The sequence below is a fragment of the Tachyglossus aculeatus genome, chromosome 7 (genome assembly GCF_015852505.1).
Source record: "Tachyglossus aculeatus isolate mTacAcu1 chromosome 7, mTacAcu1.pri, whole genome shotgun sequence".
Classification (NCBI taxonomy): domain Eukaryota; kingdom Metazoa; phylum Chordata; class Mammalia; order Monotremata; family Tachyglossidae; genus Tachyglossus; species Tachyglossus aculeatus.
This window is the reverse complement of record NC_052072.1, coordinates 38930545-38951999: the sequence shown is the minus strand read 5'-3', so window position 1 is coordinate 38951999 and position 21455 is coordinate 38930545. Positions and strand designations below refer to the sequence as shown.

Sequence of the window (21455 nt, the reverse complement as noted above, 5' to 3'; positions counted from 1 at the left end):
TTGATGATGAGCCCAGTAACTGAAAACAGAAAAAGCGGATCAAAGGTCCTGCCACCCCCTGGCAAAGTGTCCACCATCTCTGTCAGCAGCAGCACATTAGCCCCGCCACAAGAAGCCGTTCCATTGCTGCCTAAGGGCTTCCAACTTTGAGCTAGTCAGTCAGCCTTATAATCGGATTAATTGAGTGCTTACTGTGTGCAGAGCACTGTACTAAGAGCTTGGGAGAGTACGATAGAACAATATAACAGACACATTACCTGCCCACAGTGAGCTTATGGTCTAGAGCAAGGGGTTCAAGGTGGAACTCCAGAAACACTCTGGGCATGTTACTCCCCTCCTCAAAAATCTCCAGTGGCTGCAAGTCAACAGGCAAAAACTCCTCACTCTTGGCTTCAAGTCTCTCCACCACCTCGCCCCCTCCTTCCTCACCTCCCTTCTCTCCTTTTCCAGCCCAGCCTGCACCCTCCGCTCCTCTGCTGCTAACCTCTTCACTGGGCCTCGTTCTCGCCTGTCCCACCATTGACCCCCGGCTCACGTCCTTCCCCTGGCCTGGAATGCCCTCCCTCCACACATCCACCAAGCTAGCCCTCTTCCTCCCTTCAAAGCCCTACTGAGAGCTCACCTCCTCCAAGAGGCCTTCCCACACTGAGCCCCCTTTTTCCTCTCCTCCTCCATCCCCCCGCTCTACCTCCTTCCCCTCCCCACAGCACCTGTATATATGTTTGTACGGATTTATTACTCTATTTTACTTGTACATATTTACTATGCTATTTATTTTGTTAATGATGTGTATTTAGCTTTAAGTCTATTTGTTCTGATGACTTGATACCTGTCCACATGTTTAGTTTTGTTGTCTATCTCCCCCTTATGGACTGTGAGCCCGTTGTTGGGTAGGGACCCTCTCTATATGTTGCCATCTTGTACTTCCCAAGTGCTTAATACAGTGCTCTGCACACAGTAAGCGCGCAATAAATACGATTGAATGAATGAATGAATGAATTCCAGTGGTCCACTGGATAGGGAGGCTGCAGTCACATGAACCAGAACTCCTGAACCTCTGGAACTCAGTGGAGGGGGGACAAGGTGGGGAGGGAAAGCCGCTCAAGGGCCACGGCTTCCCTTCCCACCCCGCCCCAGCCTCCATTGTGGGACTGAAGACGTTCCCTTTACGGGGCTACACAGGGCACAAACCTCCTTCCCCATTGTCATACGCTGGGAGAAGTTTCCTCCAAGGATGATTTCGCCTGAAGTGAGGAGATGCCCGGAAGAAGACGGCTCCCTCTAAATACGTTGGTATTTTTGAATGATTTTCATGTAAAGCTGTTTATCTCGTGAACTGTATTCTATCCCCATTTTTTCATGTGTTCCTTTTACCCATTAAGATTGTGAGCAGCCTTTAGGCAATTGATTTCCAACTAATAATAATAATTATGGTACTTGTTAAGCACTTACTTACGTGCCAAGCTCAGTTCTAAGCGCTGGGGTGGATACAAGTTAATCAGGTTGGACCAGTCCCTGTCCTTCGTGGGGCTCACACTCTTATAATAATCAACCCAGTGCTTAGTAAAGTGTTTTGCACAGAGTTAATTCTTAATAAATAACAATAATAACAAAAACAATAACAGGTAAAAGCACAGGGTTGAGAAACAGGAAACCTGGGTTCTAATCTGAGTTCCAACACTTGTCTTCCGTGTGACCTTGGGCAAATCACTTTACTTCTCTGGGCCTTTCTTTTATCTGTTAAACTGGGATAAAATACCTCTTTTTCCGTCCAGATAATTAATCAGTGGTATTCATTGAGCACTTACTGTATGCAGAACATGTACTAAGTGCTTGGGAGAGCACAGTAGATTTGGTAGACATGATCCTTGCCCTCAAGGAGTGTACAGTCTAGTGGGGGAGATAGACCTGAAAATACATTACAAGTAGAAAGAGAGTATAAAGATATTAACCTTTTGTAGGGCCTCGCTACATCAAAAAAAATGGAGGATTAAGAAGTCTGGCATCAATTTTCAATAAAGGATGAATTATAAAAATAATTGAAAAAGACTATTGGAGAGAGGCATTCAGAGGTTTTTCAGAGTTGTTCAAAAGCTGTTAACCTGCTACAAGGGGCTTTATGAAGATAAAACAAAGCCGCTGTTTATGAAAATTGTGCAATTATTCACTGAAGTTGAAAAACCACTACCGCAGTCTGTAGAACAAGCTTCTACTCTTTCAGCTAACTGCAGTGACTCATAATCGTCTGAACTCTTTTAATAAAGATTAAATACTGGTTTAGTGACATGTATTATTTCACTGTAGAGCACTTAAATAAATTTCATATTACTTTTTCAAGAGAAATGGGAATGAATCCCGTTTTACTAATCCTAATAAGCACTTAGTAGAGTGCAGTGAACATGGAAAGTGCTGAATAAATACCACCGATTGATTGATTGATGGCATGTAAAGCTATTGGAAAATGTGCCCCAAATACAACCACTCGTGATACAACTACTTTCTCAAGGAAGTTACCCTGGTTTATAGAGGAATACATCTGTATTTTGAATATTAAAAGCCATTCCCGAGTCAGACCACGAGGGGGAAGAATAGGACTCTGAATTGAGATTCGTAGGCAACCCCCTTGCAGTTCAAAAACTAGGTGTCCTTAGGTAGAATTTGTAATAAGAATAATAATAATGGCATTTATTAAGCGCTTACTACGTGCAAAGCATGTTCTAAGCGCTGGGGAAATACAAGGTGATCAGGTTGTCCCACGCGGGGCTCACAGTCTTAATCCCCATTTTACAGATGAGGTAACTGAGGCTCAGAGAATTTAAGTGACGTGCCCAAGGTCACACAGCAGACATGTGGTGGAGCCGGGATTCGAACCCATGACCTCTGACTCCAGAGCCCGGGCTCTTTCCACTGAGCCACGCTGCTTCTCCCTTTGCATTTTAGGATAAACACGTCATCTTCACGCCCAGGGCCTGGTATGACAGGGAAAGGTCGAAGGGTCTGAAGGCTTCTGTGCAAAGTGATTTAAGCCTTTAGTGCGGTGCTTTACACACTGTAAGCGCTCAATAAATACAATTGAACGAAATTTCACAAATTAAAACCCCTTCATTTATGTACTTAGGCCCATCCTCTAAGCACTTATCAGCGTGGCTCAGTGGAAATAGCCCGGGTTTAGGAGTCAGAGGCCATGGGTTCTAATCCCGACTCTGCCATTTGTCAGCTGTGTGACCTTGGGCAAGTCACTTAACTTCTCTGTGCCTCAGTTACCTCACCTGTAAAATGGGGATGAAGACTGTGAGCCCTATCTGGGACAACCTGATTATCTCGTATCCACTCCAGCACTTAGAACAATGCTTGGCACCTAGTAAGCGCTTAACAAATACCAACATTCTTCTTCTTCTTAATCTTCTTATTCTTCTTATTATTATTAACCCCACCCCCACAGAACTTCTGTACATATCCTTGTACTCAGAATGATCATAGTTATTATTGTTATTATCAATTGTAATTATGATAATAATTATAACTAGTATTTTTAAGTGCTTGCTAAGCACTGGAATAGATACAAGATAATTCATTTTCTCATGAAGCTTGTAGTCTGAGTGAGAACAGGCATTGAGTCCCCATTTTGCAGATGAGGGAACTGAGGCTCAGTGAAGATAAGTGACTTGCCTAAGGTTTCACAGCAGGTAAGTGGTTTCTTCCCTTACTTGTAATTTGTTTTAATGTTTGTCTCCCCCATTAGGCTGCAAGCTCCTAGAGGGCAAGGATAATGTCTACCAACTATATTGTATTCTCTCAAGAGCTTAGTACAGTGCTCTGCCCAAAGTAAACACTCAGTAAATTTAGACTTTTTGGCCCACTGTTGGGTAGGGACTGTCTCTATATGTTGCCAACTTGTACTTCCCAAGCGTTTGGTACAGTGCTCTGCACACAGTAAGCGCTCAATAAATACGATTTATGATGATAATAAATGCCACTGATTGATTAGAACTTTATAAAAAGGAAACCAAACTGTTCAGATGAGATGGGTGGGACCCTATTGGAGCCAGAGAGGTAGGAAGGGTTAAGAGGAATCCATTGTCTAATTGATAACAATAATAATAATAATAATAATACTTGTGGTATTTGTTAAGTGCTTACTATGTGTCAAGCATTGTTCTAAGCCTCTGGGTAGATATAACGTAATCAGGTTGGACACAGTCCCTGTCTTACCTGGGGCTCACAATCTTAACTCTATTTCACAGGTGAGGAAACTGAGGTCCAAAGAAATGAAGTGACTTAACCAAGGTCACACAGCAGACAAGCGGTGGAGCTGGGATTAGAACCCAGGTCCTCAGACTACTAGGCTAGAAAGGGACCCCAGGAGCCTCTGGGATCTGGAATAAAAGAATTTATTGACTATGACATCTCCCATGTTCCCACTGGTCTTTCTTAGGCTTGGTAAAAAAATCATTCACAATTAGCCCCACAAGAGAAGTCACCAGGAAAATAAACCCCCACAGTCCATTCCTGAGGGCATCTAGTTTGTGGCGTGATAGTGACAGTTAAACGCTCAATAAATACGATTGAATGAATAGAGGGATATTTGAGGAGCAAATAAGCGGCTTTGCTGACCAGAAATTCCACAAGCCACCAGTCCTTTCCTCCATGGGCTTCATTTCTCCAATCTAAGGATGATGGATTCTTATGATGGAGCTGGTTAATAAGAACTCAGTCCTGATCCCAGAAGTTAGAAAGTCCAGACTTGGAAAGCTAACATTGCTCCCTTTCTGCCTTTCCTTCCATCCACTCACACCTGGAGCAAAGTTGTTTAGTGATTTCAGCTTAGCGGAGTACCATCCTATAGGCTCGTCAGTTTCCCAGAGACAAGGAGTTCAGGATTTCAAACCCTTCCACAGTTCAAAGGTTATTTCAAAGCATGGGAGCCATCCTGTTCTGAAGAGCTCTGTGGGGGTAAGTTTCTTGTCATCGGGAACTCTACTGTACTCTCCCAACTGCTTAGTACAGTGTTCTGCACAAAGTGCTCAATGCAACTGATTGATTGGAGACAAATCAATCACACCTAAAGTGGCTCCGTCACTTGTCTGTTGTGTGATCTTGGGCAAGTCGCTTCACTTCTCTGTGCCTCAGTTACCTTATCTTTAAAATGGGGATTAAGACTGTGAGCCCTATGTGGGACAGGGACTGTGTCCAGCCCAATAACCTTATATCCACCCCAGTGCTTGGCACATACATATAAAAAATACCATTATCATTACTATAATTACTATCCTAAAATGGAAATCTGTTGCAATTTGGACGTCAATTTACTATTAGACCCAATTTTGAGAACTCAGGCTGCGAAACTCTCATCCTTGCCATGGCTCTTCCTGTGAACATTTTGTAGAGGAGACTTTTCAAGGTCAGAAAGACCAGAGTCAATTCTCAAGTCTTAATGAGTCCAGGCTCTTCTAAGGTGTCACCACCACAGCTCTCTGCGTCTGCTAGAATTCATGATTACTGAAACCCATTCAGACTAACTCTGTGTTCATGGCATTAGGCACACCCTTCTATCACTTGGTTCCCCGGGGACTCCAAATAAAAAATTCCTTCCCTCCAGGCAATGGAGAAATGACTTGGAAAACTGGCTGAGAAACACCTTGTTGTCGATAATAATGACTGACTGGCAATCAATCAATCAGCAGTATTAATAATAATAATAATAATGATGGCAGTTGTTAAGCGCTTACTATGTGCAAAGCACTGTTCTAAGTGCTGGGGGGGGATACAAGGTGATCAGGTTGTCCCACAGGGGGCTCACAGTCTTAATCCTCATTTTACAGTTGAGGGAATTGAGGCCCAGAGAAGTTAAGTGACTTGCCCAAGGTCACACAGCTGACAAGTGGTGGAGCCGGGATTCGACCCCATGACCTCTGACTCCCAAGCCTGGGATCTTTCCCCTGAGCCACGCTGCTGAGTGTTTACTGGGTGCAGAGCACTATATTAAACACTTGGGAGAGTACAACATAACAGAATTGTTAAACCATAAGCTCATTAAGGGCAAGGAACATGTCTGTTAATTTTTGTTGTATTGTACTCTTCCAAGCACAGAGTAAAGGTCTCTGCAAATAGTAGGCATTCAATAAATACAATTGATTAATAGAAACATCCTCAATGTCTCCTAAAGGAAAACAAATGAGAAAAGCAACACCTACCTGCCCAAAACATCTCGAGTTGCTTCCGAAACTGTATATAGCAGTGAGAGAACTAGAGTAATGGAAAATAGAAAGCCAATCCGAATAATGACCCCACCCTTGTGCTATGTTATCTGCCTCCTGAGCAAAGTTCTTCACATCCACAGCGTCAGGGTATCCAGGTCTGCACGGAGAGCTAAAATGTTGTGCTCCTCTCTATCGGCCAATGCAATATCACTGCAATACTCTGAAGCAACTTCTCTCTCATGGAGAGAAATGACGATAATTTTAAAGGAAATGATCGTTGTCGAGGAGACGCAGAGTGGTAGTAGGAATGTACCCCCAACCCCTGCATTGCTCCTGCATACATGTGAGTTTGTGTCCTTCCCATCTGGATTGCTCTTCCTCTTTCCAGTTTTGTGGCTTGCCCCACACCCGGCCTGCTTCTGCCCTGCCCCCAGCCTGCTGTTTTCTCAGAAAAGCTGGAATGTCATATGCTCTCATCCTCTGCTCCGAATTTTCAAGCTATTGTGCCAACTGGCCTCCCACAGAGAGGCTGATGTCCGCAGCGGGAGGGTCTCCATCTCAACCCATTCAACTCCCCTCCCACCTGCTTCCAGCAGACCACTCTATTTGGCAGCTTCTACGGCACCTTCCAAACTACTAAATCATCATCAATTACTGACCGCTTACTGTGTGCAGAGCACTGTACTAAGCACTTGGGAGAGTGCAATGCAACAGAGTCGGTAGACACATTCACTGCCCATGAGGAGCTTAATGTCAGTGCATTCTGGCCCAGTCCACCTAACCATCCCTTAATTGCCCCTCTCTGTCAAAACTGTCCCATCCCTGTTGAGCTCTGCCAGTCCCTTTACAGACAGTCCCTTCCCTCTTCTCTCTAATCTGCTGTCCTGCTTTAATCCCCTCTTCCTCATCCTCCAAGCTTCTCCCCTGCCATCTCCCATCCTCCCCTCCACACTCCACCTGCAATATTTTAATTAAGTCAAAATAGAAAAAAATGGCTTTTGATATCCTCTGTGTTTACTGGTCGTGGATACAACATTGACAGCCATTCCCCAGAAACTAAGGAAGGCTCCAAACCAGTGCCGGTATTGGAAAGACTGCTAAGGGCAAGAAAGCGGGAAGCCACCGGAGTCAGAGAGGCAGGCCATGAACAATTCAGGCCCAAGGAGAGAGGGGAACATCGGCTTGAGTCGACACCTCCACCCTAGAGGAAGGTGTGATTTCTTCAGCCAGGAAGCCCCCGATGGATTTCTATCTCTTGACCTTCAGGGACACCATCTGGGTTCATATCCTGAATTGATAAGCGCGAGGGTAACCAATGACCTCATCTACCCTTCTCCTCCCAAGGCATCGACAGCTACAGTGAGTCGGACCGAACCACAATTCGAATCCAAAACCCAATCCTGGCTAGAATTGTAAGCCAGCCCAGGAGAGCCAGAATCCTTCCTGGGGGGCAAGTGAAGGCTCAACCAACGGCACGTCGATCGGTCGCAGGACAGGATGACGGTCCCCTCGGGGTTTCTGTAGGTGCAGGAGCCGGGGGCTTTGTCCCCAATAGTTGGATCCCAGGGGCCGCCCAGTTCCTGCTTCTCCGACTGGGAAAAATGGAGTCGGGCCTCACCCGGGGTTAGCGGACACACCAGCTGATCCAGTCGGAGCCTCAAAAGATCTGAGCCATTGAGGTGGGCGGGGCTGTCGCAGTAGGTTTGGCCATCCACCATCCCATCCATAAACATCTGGAGGTAGTCTGAAAGGTAGGCCAGGTGACAGTCACAGGCCCAAGGATTGCCTCCGAGGGCGAGGTTGAACAGTTTGGAATTAGAGTCGAAGATTCCCTCTGGGAGTGTCTCCAGCCGGTTGTTGGGGAGGCTGAGCTTCCCCAGCCTGCTCAGATTTTGAAAAAGGTCCCGGTGCAAGGACGTCAGGTTGTTGCTGCCCAGGTAGAGCTCAGTGACACCGGTCAGGTCCTGAAAGATGCCAGCTGGGAGGGCGGAGAGGAGGTTATGGGACAGCTCGATGGTGCTGAGTTTGGAGAGGTTTCGGAATGTCTCCTCGTCGAGGGTCTTCAGCCGGTTGTGGGACAGAGACAGCCTTTCCAGGCTGAGGGTCTGACCCAGGAGGCCGGCGGGGACCTGCTGGAGCTGGTTCCTTTCCAGGTTGAGGAAGGTGAGGGTCCCCAGCGAGGAGAAGATGGAGGAAGGGAGGTGGGCGATGGAGTTGTTCTGCAGCCACAGGTGTTGCAGCTGGGATAGCCTCGAGAAGATATCGGGAGAAAGCTCCAGGATCCCATTGCCATCCAGGAAGAGCTCCTCGAGGTGTGTTAGAGTCCAAAACACACATTGGGGAAGGGTGGAGATATTGTTGTCGCTCAGCTTCAGGATCCGGAGGTGAACGAGGGGCTCGAAAAGTTTCTCAGGGACCAGGGCTAGCCTGTTCTGAGCTAGGTTGAGGGTCTTCAGGTAGGTCAGGGGGTGGAAAACCCCTTCCGTCAGATTTTGAAATCTGTTCCCTTTCAAGTGAAGTTCCTCCAAGGTTCCCATCCCATCGAAGGTCCCCACTTCCAGACTTGTGAGGGAATTGAAGTTGACAGTGAGTTTGCTGAGTCTGGTCAGGTCGGAGAAGGCCTGAGCTCTCAGGCCACCAAGTGGGCTGCCCGTGATTTCTAGGTCTCTAAGTTTGGGCAGACCGCCAAATGCATCCCGTTCTAGGGTCTTGAGTCTGGTGTTGAGGAAGACCACTTTGGATAGAGAGCTGCAGTGGCTGAAGGCCCTGGTCTCCACCTCACATATGGGGGTTTCCACAAAGATGATTTCCAAGGTCCCTGGTGGAATGTTTCGGGGGATGTAGGCTATTTCCTTATCAGAGCAGAAAACCGTCTCATCGAAGCAGATACAAGCCTCGGGGCAGGGCTGAGTGACCTTTGCCTGGCCCATCAGGTGAAGAAAAAGCAGCAGGATGCTAGGAAACATTCTCCTAAACTGAGAAAATAAGTAACAACATGAATGTGGTATTCGTTTCGTTCTTAACTATGTGCTAAGAGCTGTGCAAAACACTGCTGGCAATACAGGATATTCAGGTTGGGCGCAGTCCCTGTCCCACAGCGGGCTCGCATTCTATGGGAGATGGAGGGCGGGTAGTGAATCCCTATTTTACAGATGGGGAAACTAAAGCACAGAGAAGTTGTGACTTCCCCAAGTTCACACAGCGGGAAAGTGGTAGAGCCAGGATTAAAACCCAAGTCCTTTGATTCGCAGAGCCATACTATTTCTGCTCGGCCACAGAAAAGAAAACAATGTTGTTGTTGTTTTTTCATCCCTAGAGCTCCTGTCATTCTGAACAACTGTGAACCACCAACCACCAACTATCCCTCTAATTCTCTATCCCCCCTGGATGGAGATACCATTCTTAGTGATTGACTTGGTAATAATTATGATACTTGTTAAGCACTTACTATGTGCCAAGCACTATTCTAAGCACTGGGGTAGACAAAAGTTAATCAGGTTGGACAAAGCCACGTGGGACTCCCACTCTTAAATGAGTCCTCAATCTGAGGTGATTTTGGACCCCAGAGCCCAGCTTTCTCAACTCTGAATTTCTAAGCCCTCTAGAAGTAGGCCAGAGACAGGGGCTGAATTGTATTCAAAGCTTGGCTAGCCTCATCCATGTCAGTGATTGTTTTTTAGTTTGAAGAACATGATCATTTCCCTCTTAGCTGGAGGAGAACAAACCAGCCCCCATATTGTTGGCTCCTGGCTAATCAAAAATATTAATGTCCTCTGGGCATCTTAGCTCTTAGTAGTTTAGCAACATACCATATTGGGCAACTCCTACCCTGCTTCTGATTTGATTCTGTTTAGTCATGAGTGGGTGATGGCTTGATTCCTAGCTAATTACTAGAAAACCCTACACTTGCACAATTTTAGCTACCAATGCTAGGACCTTGTACATGGGTTCAAATTACCAGTGGACTTCCAAATATTTTCACTTGCCTGTTAGGCCTGCAGCAGCCCCTTCTCCCTGCCAAGCCTCCCTCTTCTTCTGATCTTCAAGGCCCCCTCTCTTCAAGAATACGTCCATTTGAAATCTTATCCAAATGGAAACTAGAAAGGAGGGGAGGAGGTTGATGCCACTGCTACTGGGTCCTGAATTCATCCAGCCATCCATTCATTCTTTCAATCATATTTATTGAGCACTTACTGTGTGTGAAGCACTGTACTAAGCACTTGGGAGAATACAGTACAACAATAAACAGACACATTCCCTGCCCACAGTGAGTTTACAGTCTAGAGGGGAAGACAAACTCTACTATTAATATACAAGTTTCAGGTACATAGCAGGTGGTCAATTCAAATTCAAAATTAATGATGGTATTTTATTAAGCACTTACTATGTGCAAAGCACTGTTCTAAGCGCTGGGGTGGTTACAAGGTGGTCAGGTTGTCCCGGAGGGGGCTCACAGTCTTAATCCTCATTTTACAGATGAGGGAACTGAGGCACAGAGAAGTTAAGAGACTCACCCAAAGTCACACAGCTGACAGTTGGCAGAGCCGGAATTTGAACCCATGACCTCTGACTCCAAAGCCCGGGCTCTTTCCACTGAGTCACACTGCTTCTCCAGTTAAGACTGGGTCCAGTGGGTGACCTCCCCGGTGTTGGGGATTGCTCGCTGACCAATGTCCACTGTACTCAGGGTTCCTCTAGGGGAGGTCTGGGATCTATCAGGCAGACACCATACATTTCTGGTCTTGAAGATCTTCAGGCAACTCCTAGGTGAACCACTACACCCTTGGCAACCTCCCCAAAATGAGGATAAGCTACCGCATTTGGCCACTCTGAGCCATGATTAAAAAAAAATGGTCCCCGACACCTATGATGCTCTGGACGTTATCCCAGGTCTACAGCATCATGTAATCAGGCCCTATAGATGTCCTCCCCAGTCTGCCTGAACCCCCCCCCAAACTTAAAGTGTTATTTCAGAGTCAACAGGACCATTCCCCTCCCAAGTCCCTATTAAGATAGACACCTCCTCTGACCCAGGCAGAGTCTTCAGGTCTTCAATTGCTACTAACCTTCAGCCCAACTGCCACCCCCTTCTGCCTCCCCATCTGATCAGGCACCCTGAGATAGCTGCCTCTTTTGCTCTTGGTCTTTTTTTCTCATTTCTAATCACTCTCATGAGTGTGTTTAAAACAAATATCATTCTGGAAGGTGTGTGTATGTGTGTATGTGTTGGGCACCTACTTTTTGGCAGAGCATTGTACTCCACGCTTGGGAGTATACAACAGAAATAGAAGTAGAGGAGGTATTAGCCTATTTCCCCTTCTACTTAGACTGTCCCTCATAGGACAGGGACAGTGCCTGACTTAATTTACTTGTATCTACATCAGTGCTTAACACATAGTACGTGCTTAGTAAATTGCCTTGTCTTATGCTGTCAAATCACTTCCGACCCAAAGCGACTCCACGGACACAACTCTCCCAGAACACCCCACCTCCACCTGCAGTCATTCTGGTAGTGTTTCCATAGAGTTTTCTTGATAAAAATATGGAAGTGGTTTACTGTTGCCTCCTTCTGTGCAGTAAACTTGTGTCTCTGCCCTCAACTCCTCAATTTTCTCTCATGCCACTGTTCCCCAGCACAGGTGAGTTTTGATTGTAGCAGGTTGCCTTCCACTTGCTACCCACTGCCCCAGCTAGGAATGGAATGGGTATGCCTCTGCTTGACTTTCCCTCCCATAGCCGAGACTGGTAGAGTACTGGAAACTTTTCAGGTGCGAATGATAATAATTAGAAGATAGACAAAGCATCTTACAACCAATTCAAAGGAAAAGAGATTCAGCTAGGAGCAACGAAGTAAACAAAAAATGGGCAAATAAATGAGTAAATAAATGGATATGTATTCATAGACCTAAAGAGGAGACTGATCCATCGATCAATCAGTGATATTTAATGAGCACTTAATGAGTGTTCAGCATTGCACTAAGCACTTGTGAAAATACAACACAATAGATTTGGTAGGTGCCATCCCTGCCCACAAGGAGCTTACAGTCTAGAGTCAAAACTGATGGAAGGACGTGACTGGTAAGGTGGAAGATGAATCAGACAATGTTTCTGGGAGAAGGTAACTTTCTCAGGAGGGATTCAAAGATGGGAAGGGACATGGTTTGATGGACTTGAGGAGGAGGAGGAGGGGGTTACAGAAAGTTTGGAGTTTAACTTGGGAGGACCAAAGAGCATGAGCTACTATGAGCAGGAGAAAAGAATGGGAAGGAAAGATAGAGCTACTGTAGAGCTTGGAAATCAGTCGAAGCTCTATTTCAGACAGAAAATTGTCATGTCATGGCTATGAAGAGGCCAGATTAAAAAGGAGTGTATCATGGCTGACTCTCCAGTTGCTTACAGTTTTAAACATGGTTCCCAGTCAAAAATGTCAGTCAAAAAGGTCAGGAATCACCTGGCTATCTGAGGGTAAGCAGGAAGGGTTTATTGTCCTTTGTGGAAGAGAACTCAGGGAAAACCTGGGAATGGGAAGATCTTATTGATCAGCATCCTTTTTCGTGCATTTCACATCTCTTTCAGTTACACATTCTAAGGCTTATTTAGCCCCTCATTGGGACACCTTTTCTCCCGGGATCAGGCAAGCAACAACAAGGATTCTACCATTGACCTATAAAAATTCCCACCCCTCAAACCCAACCCAGTCTCTGCATGGAGTGGGGGGTGACAGTTCTCACTCTTAAAGGGCCACATGGCAACCCAGCCCTGACACTCAATCAATCAATGGTATTTATTGCACATTTACTATGTGCAGAGCATTGTACTAAGCGCTTAGGAGAGTACAATACAATAGAGTCAGCAGGCACGGTCTCTGCCCATAACAAACCTACAGTCTAGAGGGGAGACAGACATTAATATGAATCAATAATTCACAATATATAATCTAAAGATGTGTTAATAAGTTCTGCAGGGTTGGGGGTGGGGCAACTATCAAATGTCCAAAGGTCGCAGATCCAAGTGCATAGATGAAGCTGAAGGGAGAGTGAGCCGGGGAAAGGAGGGCTTCACTGGGGAAGGTCTCTTGGAGGAGATGTCACCTTAATAATGCTTTGAAGGAGGAGAGAGTGGTGGTCCAGAGCATATGAAAGGAGTGGGAGTTCCTGGCAAGGAGGAGGATGTGGGAAAAGGGTTCGGCGCTGAGATAGATGAGATCAGGACAATCAACTCAAGGCCTCCCTTTTGGAAGCAGGCACCCACTAGGGATGCTCCTAGGATTGGGGATTTCTAGATCAGGATCTGCTTCAGACATTTGGCCAGATACATTTGGGTAGGTACAAGTTTATCAGATTGGTCACAGTCCTTGAACCACATGTGGTTCAAAGTCTAAGTAGGAGAGATTTAATCCTCATTTTACAGTTGAGAAAACTGAGGTACAGGGAGGTTAGGGACTTGCCCAAGGTCACACAGCAAGGAACTGGCAGAGCCAGGATTAGAACCCAGGTCCTCTGACTCCCAGGCCCAAGCTCTCGCCACTAGACCATGCCTCTGGGAGGAGGGAAAGCGTGGCAGAAAGGAATATAGTTTTCCCCAAAGCTATTGGATTTGACCTGGAAGGAATTCTCCAAAAGGCTTTTTGCATTTGGAAAGTAACAGTAATAATAATGATGGCATTTATTAAGTGCTTACTATGTGCAAAGCACTGTTCTAAGCACTGGGGAAGTTACAAGGTGATCAGGTTGTCCCATAGGGGGCTCACAGTCTTAATCCCCATTTTCCAAATGAGGGAACTGAGGCCCAGAGAAGTTAAGTGACTTGCCCAAAGTCACACAGCTGACAATTGGTGGAGCCGGAATTTGAACCCATGACCTCTGATTCCAAAGCCCGTGTTCTTTCCACTGAGCCACGCTGCTTCTCTGGGAGGGGTTAGGTTCAAGTTCCATGGGCTGCGCAAGACCCTCAGGATCAACCACGAGAACAAGACCCCCAGGACCCAGGGCTGGTGAGCACAGCTGCTCTGGATCCCTACGCAAACTTAAAGGAGTAACTGAAACATCAGGGAAAGAAACAGGCAGGTGATGGCTAATCATCATTTCCCTCAATATCAATCAATGAATCATGTTTATTGAGCGCTTACTGTGTGCAGAGCACTGCACTAAGCGCTTGGGAAGTACAAGTTGGCAACATATAGAGACGGTCCCTACCCAATAGTGGGCTCACTCTCGGACAGGTCCCAGTCTCAAGGTCCAAAGCACATAAGAAGCATAACCTAGTGGATAGGGCTCAGGCCTGAGAATCAGAGGATCTGGGTTTTAATCCTGTCTCTATCACTTTTCTGCTTTGTGACCTTGGGCAATGTCTTAACTTGTCTGGGCCTCAGTTGCATCCCTTGTAAACCGGTTCTTCCTGTTATTTAGACTGTGAGCCCCATGTGGGACAGGTACTTTGACTTAACTATCTTTTAACTACCCCAGCACTTGGTCCAATGCTTGGCACATAATAAGGGTTTAAGAAACACCATAGTTATTATTATTATTGTTGTTATTATTATTATTATTATTATTATTATCACAAGAGGTACCAAGCTATTGCTCTACCCAATCCTTCTTGAGCCACACACACAGCCTTTGGCAATACAGCATCGATGTGCTCCCACTTTCTGGACTCTACAGCCATATTTTTTTTCATGGTAATGTTAAGTGCTTACTATTTGTCAGGCACTGTTCTAAGCACTGGAGTAGATAGAAGGTAATCGAGTTGGGCCCAGTCCGTGCCCCACATGGGGATCACAGTCGTAATCCCCATTTTCCAGATGAGGTAACTAAGCACAGAGAAGTCAAGTGACTTCCCCAAGGTCACTCAGCAGATAAACGGCACAGCTGGGATTAGAACCCAGGTCCTTCTCACTCCCAAGTCTGTACTCTATCCACTAGGCTATGCTGCTTCCCTCAGTTACAGACACAGGGATGAACTTCCAAGAAATCATTCCAGGATCGACAAGACCAGGCTAAGTGTGGCTGACTTTAAAGAACCAACCAGGAACCTTTTGGGTGATTCTGAATCTCATCTTCCAAGCAGACCACTGTTTTTCTTTCCCGCTTTTAGTTAGCCTGTAGTTTCTACGAAATCCACATTCTATCTGTTCACCCTCAGTATGCAGACTTCGGAAAAAGCTAACAGTCCTAAAGATGTCCATACGTATACCTAGAGCAACAGGGATTTGGTAGCTTTGGAAATCAACGAGTCAAAATGACTGAGTCTTCAGGCATTTAACCTGCCTGATTTGGTATAGAGGAAGGGAAGGGATAATTCTAGGGTGAGCCACAACAGCCCGAGGGTTATGCCAGCCTCTGATGGAGAATGTGATGAGTTTTATGACTTGGGACTGCGTGAAAACATAGAATCATAGAGTTTAGAGATGGAAAAACCTATGAGCTCACCCAGACCACCCCTTAGGGAAGGGCAGTTTGGCCTACAGCCTGTTTATCTTGTGCTTCTCCTCCTGTTGAGGAGAAACATATCCTTTTCCAATTTAGCAGTGAAGCGCAGTGGTTTTCCATGTCTGAGAGAGTCTCTCAGAATGTGTTCTAAAAGCTTTTCCTCCTAGGGTTAATCTAGAGAGTTAGGTATGGTCAAAAAGGCAAGTGCGTCTAGGTAAATAGAGGGTCCTTCTGGTAAAAGCAAATCCTTCAATGTAACAATGGAAATGTAGCTGACTCATTTGGATGGCCGTTTTGTGCATTTTTGCAGAACCCAGCAAAAACTTTTGAGACAAGCCCACAAAATGTTCCCTGTTTTCAGAAAATTGAATCTTTTTTTTGCTAACTACAAATGAATGTGTTTTTTTTTTTCTTAAATTGCTGTTGCTCTGGTGCCAACATCCACATTTCCAAACATTCGGCTCATAATGGGAGCAGCTCGATGGTGCTTACTCAATTTCTCTATTAACTCATCGTCTCTGGTTTGTGGTAGTGCTAATAGTAATAGCCTTTATTAAGTGTGTACTGTGTGCAAAGCACTGTAATAAGCCCTGGGAAAAAATACACAGGGAGAATTAGACTGGCAACTCTTCTCAGTTCCTGAACTGGATTAGATGCTCTTTACCTTCCTGCTCTTGCACCAAACTAAACATGGAATCACTGAGTGAATGAATATGTCCAAAATGTTCTGAATTCCTCAAAGAAAGAAGCAGCATAACAATAAGACTGAGAGCAAGCAAAGAAGCAAGACTGACTTGTTCCCTTTATTCATTCCCTCTCTCAGCCCCACAGCACTTACATCCATATCTGTAATTTATTTACTTCTATTTATGTCTGACTCCCCCTCTAGACTGTAAGCTCATTGTGGGCAGGGAATATGTCTGTTTATTGTTATATTGTACTCTTCCAAGCGCTTAGTACAGCGCTCTACACAAAGTAAGCACTCCATAAGTATGATTGAATCAATGAACTGAGATTATTTAAAATTGGGTCTGTGAAGGGCTTTACCCAATTGACAAGCAGAGAGAACCAATAAACACAGGCAAGAGGTCGCCAGCAGCAGGCCCATTAAATAATAATAATAATAATGGCATTTAAGCACTTACTATCATCATCATCATCAATCGTATTTATTGAGCGCTTACTATGTGCAGAGCACTGTACTAAGCGCTTGGGAAGTACAAATTGGCAACATATAGAGACAGTCCCTACCCAACAGTGGGCTCACAGTCTAAAAGACTATGTGCAGAGCATTGTTCTGAGCGCTGGGGGGGATACAAGGTGAACAAGTTGTCCCACGTGGGGCTCACAGCTTAATCCCCATTTTACAGGTGAGGTAACTGAGGCTCAGAGAAATTAAGTGACTTGCCCAAGGTCACACAGCAGACATGTGGCGGAGTCGGGATTCGGACCCATGACCTCTGACTCCAAAGCCCGGGCTCTTTCCACTGAGCCATGCTGCTTCTCATTAAATGGCATTCAGCTGGCAGTTACCTACCTCCTTGAAGTGACCGAGCTTCCTTCTGAAGCCAGAGGGGAAAGAGTGAAATGGCAGAGACCTACCCGGTAGGAATGACCCAGGCCAAGCAGATGGAGCTTCCCAGAACGTGCGAGACCCCCTCAAACGCCAATGTTTGTCAGCAGAAGCAGCTCAAGGCCCCTGACCTAGCAGCTTTCCCTGAGCAAAGTAAATGATTTCCTCTTCTGACAACACTCACCTATGTCCTTGGCGCTCTCCCCAAGATCACTGGCTGCCGGAGCTGAGAGGACAGACATTTGGGGCGGGGTGCCAGTGGATAGAAAACTTTTCAGCCTTCACCCTCCGCCTACAGACACCACACGCGTGCCAGCATGCTCTGACAGAAGCTTCGTAATAAGGAGACAGAAGTCATACTCAGTCCGTCGTATTTATGGAGTTTTTACTGTGTGCAGAGCACTGTACTAAACACTTGAGAAAGAACAATAGAACATTATAACAGAGACATTCCCAGCCCACCACAATGAGCTTACAGTCTAGAGGCCTATGGTAAGGGTTTGGTGCTGGGAGCCAAGAAATCTGCAGCGTGGCTCAGTGGAAAGAGCACAGGCTTTGGAGTCAGAGGTCATGGGTTCAAATCCCAGCTCCGCCAACTATCAGCTGTGTGACTTTGGGCAAGTCACTTAACTTCTCTGGGCCTCAGTTACCTCATCTGGAAGACGGGGATTAAAACTGTGAGCCTCCTGTGGGACAACCTGATCACCTTGTAACCTCCCCAGTGTTTAGAATAGTGCTTTGCACATAGTAAGCACTTAACAAATGCCATCATTATTAATATTATTACTTTACCACTGACCTGCTGATGGCCTAGGGCAAATTGCTGAGCAATCTCTGTACCTCACTTTCCTTATCTGTAAAATGGGAATAAGATAACCTGCTTTTCTATTTCTTAGATTGTGATAAGCCCGGTGTGAGGGCGCTCAATAAATATCACCCCAGTGCGTGGCTCAATGGAAAGAGCACGGGCTTTGGAGTCAGAGGTCACGGGTTCAAATCCTGGCTCCGCCAATTGTCAACTGGGTGACTTTGGGCAAGTCACTTCACTTCTCTGTGCCTCAGTTCCCTCATCTGTAAAATGGGGATGAAGACTGTGAGCCCCACGTGGGACAACCTGATCACCTTGTAACCACTCCAGCGCTTAGAACAGTGCTTTGCACATAGTAAGTGCTTAATAAATGCCATCATTATTATTATTATTATTATTATTATTATTATTATTATTATCATTGATGATGATGACAATGATCTTGGACAGGGACTGTGGTCTTCGCTTGTATCGACCCCAATGATTACCAAGTGGTTTGGCCCTTAGTAAGCAATTACTAACTAGTGCTTTGAGATGATCTCATGCTTTAAGGGATGGTGAACAAATGTGTAAAGTGGGACAGGGACATGGCTTTTATGGACTACAGCCTCCAGGATAAAAATAGGAAAAACAGAAAAATAGCAATACACACATGGTGTAGAAGAGGGAAAGGAAGACAGAGAGGAAGACAGAGAAAAAGAAAGTCTCCCTGTAGACTACAAGCTACTCGAGGGCAGGAAAGTGCAGTGCTTTGCACACAGTAAGTGCTCAATAAATTCCACTGGTATATTGATAAAGGCAAAAAATAAAGGAAAGAAGAGAAAGAGAAAGAGAGGGAGACAAGAGGAAGGGCAGAGATATAGACACACATACACACAAAAGACTTCTCTCTGTCTCTGTCTCTGTCTCTCTCTCTCTCTCTCTTTCTCTCACACAAAACATTTCCCCAGCTTCTCCTCCACAGGGAAGCAGTGTGGCCTAATGGAAAGAGCGCAAGCTTTGGATCTGAGTTTTAATCCCAGCTCCACCACTTGTCACCACTTGGGTGAGTCACTTAACACCTCTGGGCCTCAGTTTTCTCATCTGTAAAATGGGAATTAAAACCTGTTCCTCCTACTTAGACTGTGAGCTCCCTATGGGACAGAGACAGTGTCCAACCTGAGTAGCCTGCGTCAACCCCATTGCTAAGTACAGTGCTTGCTACATAGTAAGCACTTAAAAATTGATTTTTTTTTTTTTAAAAAAAGACCCCAAACTGCAATCCAGAGGCAAGCTAGGCAACCGGCCACCAGTGTTGGCTGTTAATGCATCTGGCATGGCTGAGTGCTTGAATACTAGTCAAACTATGCTGGAAGTGGGTTGGGGCTGGACGGAGGGGGTGGGGGAAAACAAGGTATTTGTGACTTCAGAAGAGTCCTCTCTCTCTATCCGGGACTCTCCCACAATCATTGGCTTGGCGCTGAGCTTGAGGTTTTACCCTGAACTAATAAAGACCATATAAGGAATCTGCACTAAAAACATCCACTTCCAAACACATAGCTGTCTAAGGCCGACACAGTCATTTTGTAATCTGGATTATTTTACTTTCTTCCCTTTAAAGTGGGAATAATTAAATTTGCATGTTCACCTCGTGGTTGTGATAGAACAACCAATTAGATAATAAGCCTAAAGCACCACAGAAACACAGCTAAATATTATGTTTATAATAATGCTTTGCCTTTTCAAACTAGGCCAGTGTTGGAGAGATCACTGAAAAGACACTTCCTTGTCATCATCAGGCTTTGCTGTGCCACAACTCTGGCCCTCTCCGTGGCTAAGACTAAGCAAAATAACAACAACAAACAACAATAATAATAATAATAACAACAATGGTGTTTGTTAAGTTCTTACTAAGCATACTAAGTGCTGGAATAGAATCAAGATAATCAATAATAGTAATTGTGGCATTTGTTAAGTGCTTACTATGTGCCAGGCACCGTACTGAGCCTTGTGGGGGAATACAAGCAAATCAGGTTGGTCTCAGTCCCTGTCTCACATGGGGCCCACCATTTTAATCCCCATATTACAGATGAGGTAACTGATGCCCAGAGAAGTGAAGTGACTTGACCAAGGTGACACAGCAGACAAATGACAAGGCCAGAATTCCAACTCTTGACCTTGTAACTCTCAGGCCCATGCTCTCTGCACTAGGCCACTCCGCTTCAGTCTGGAACACAGTCCCTGGACACATGGGAAGGTCCTGGGTTCTAATCCTGGCTCTGCCCCTTGTCTGCTGTGTGACCTGGGGCAAGTCACCTAACTTCTCTGTGCCTCAGTTACTTTGTTAGTAAAATGGGGATTAAGACTGTGAGCCCCATGTGGAACAGGGACCGTATCCAACCTAATTACCCGTAGCTACTCCAGTGCTTAGAACAGTGTTTGGTACATAGTGTGCACTTAACAAAGACCACCATTATTATTATTATCATCATTATTATTATCTCATGAAAAAGCAATTAGTCTGGCCCTGATGCCAAGCAGGTGAATAATAAAATGGGTAACTGAAGCCCTGCTTTAAATTAGTTAGAGTGGGTGGAAGGGCAGATGTAGAAATCTTTGTGTTACGTTATACTGAATAGAAATGGGGTTTTCATTTCATATGTGCTAACTCTTTGTTCCTGAGGCGGATTCACAGATTTCCTGTGTCAAATCTAGGGCTGCATCTTGCCACACATGCCATTGGCTACATGGGGATAAGACGAGAGTGTGAATAGCTCAACAAAACTCATCATTAGCTCTGGTCAAACAAATCCAGCTCATACCCTGCTCGGTGGTAGAATAAATCATCATCAATCGTATTTATTGAGCGCTTACTGTGTGCAGAGCACTGTACTAAGCGCTTGGGAAGTATAAGTTGGCAACATATAAATCTGGTCACATCCCCACTCTAACCCTAAACTAAACTAAAATACCGAAGTAGACAGTCTAGTTTCTTTCTTTTTAATTTCTAGATGGATAAAGAGACAGAAACACCTCCTGGTGATGACTACTTACATTAACATCTGTCTCCCCCTCTAGACCGTAAGCTCACTGTGGGCAGGGAACATGTCTACCAGCTCTGTTGTATTATACTCTCCCAAGTGCTTAGTACAGTGTTTTGCATACAGTAAGCACTCAATAAATGCTAATGATTGATTGATTGACTAAGCCAGAAAATGAGCTCTCTTTAGGAAGGCATTGCTCATCCAGATTGGGAACGCAAAGGGTTAAAAAAGGAGCCCTTTTATGATATGGGAACACTATGGAAAAGGCTGTTTTAGGGCCACCCTAAAAACAAATGAAATTCATTGTTAGAACACAAAGAACAGTGTGTATGTGTATATGCTTATATGTGCATACACTTATGCATTTGTACAATATATAGGAAGCAGCATGGCCCAATGGATAGAGCACAGGCCTTGAAG

The 21455-nt window shown here is 45.3% G+C and overlaps 1 protein-coding gene across 3 annotated transcripts; it reads right to left on the bottom strand.

Annotated features, from left to right (window-relative positions):
• Window positions 1-7192: 7192 nt before the first annotated feature.
• Window positions 7193-17303, bottom strand: CPN2 (carboxypeptidase N subunit 2). Of its 3 annotated transcripts, none has more exons than XM_038749390.1 (2): window positions 17234-17303; window positions 7193-9175 (listed from the first exon to the last, which is right to left on the bottom strand). In XM_038749390.1, exon 2 carries the CDS (start codon window positions 9164-9166, stop codon window positions 7526-7528), a length of 1641 nt encoding a protein of 546 aa, XP_038605318.1. In that variant the 5' UTR covers window positions 9167-9175; window positions 17234-17303; the 3' UTR covers window positions 7193-7525. The 3 variants fall into 3 exon arrangements, with proteins under 3 accessions (XP_038605318.1, XP_038605319.1, XP_038605320.1); XM_038749391.1 differs by having other exon boundaries at window positions 7193-9170; window positions 17234-17265; XM_038749392.1 differs by lacking the exon at window positions 17234-17303 and adding an exon at window positions 17169-17187.
• Between the last annotated feature and the right edge of the window lie 4152 nt (window positions 17304-21455).

Excerpts from the sequence above, each read along its gene's own strand:
- CPN2 (XM_038749390.1), bottom strand. The coding sequence starts at position 9,166 with ATGTTTCCTAGCATCCTGCTGCTTTTTCTTCACCTGATGGGCCAGGCA.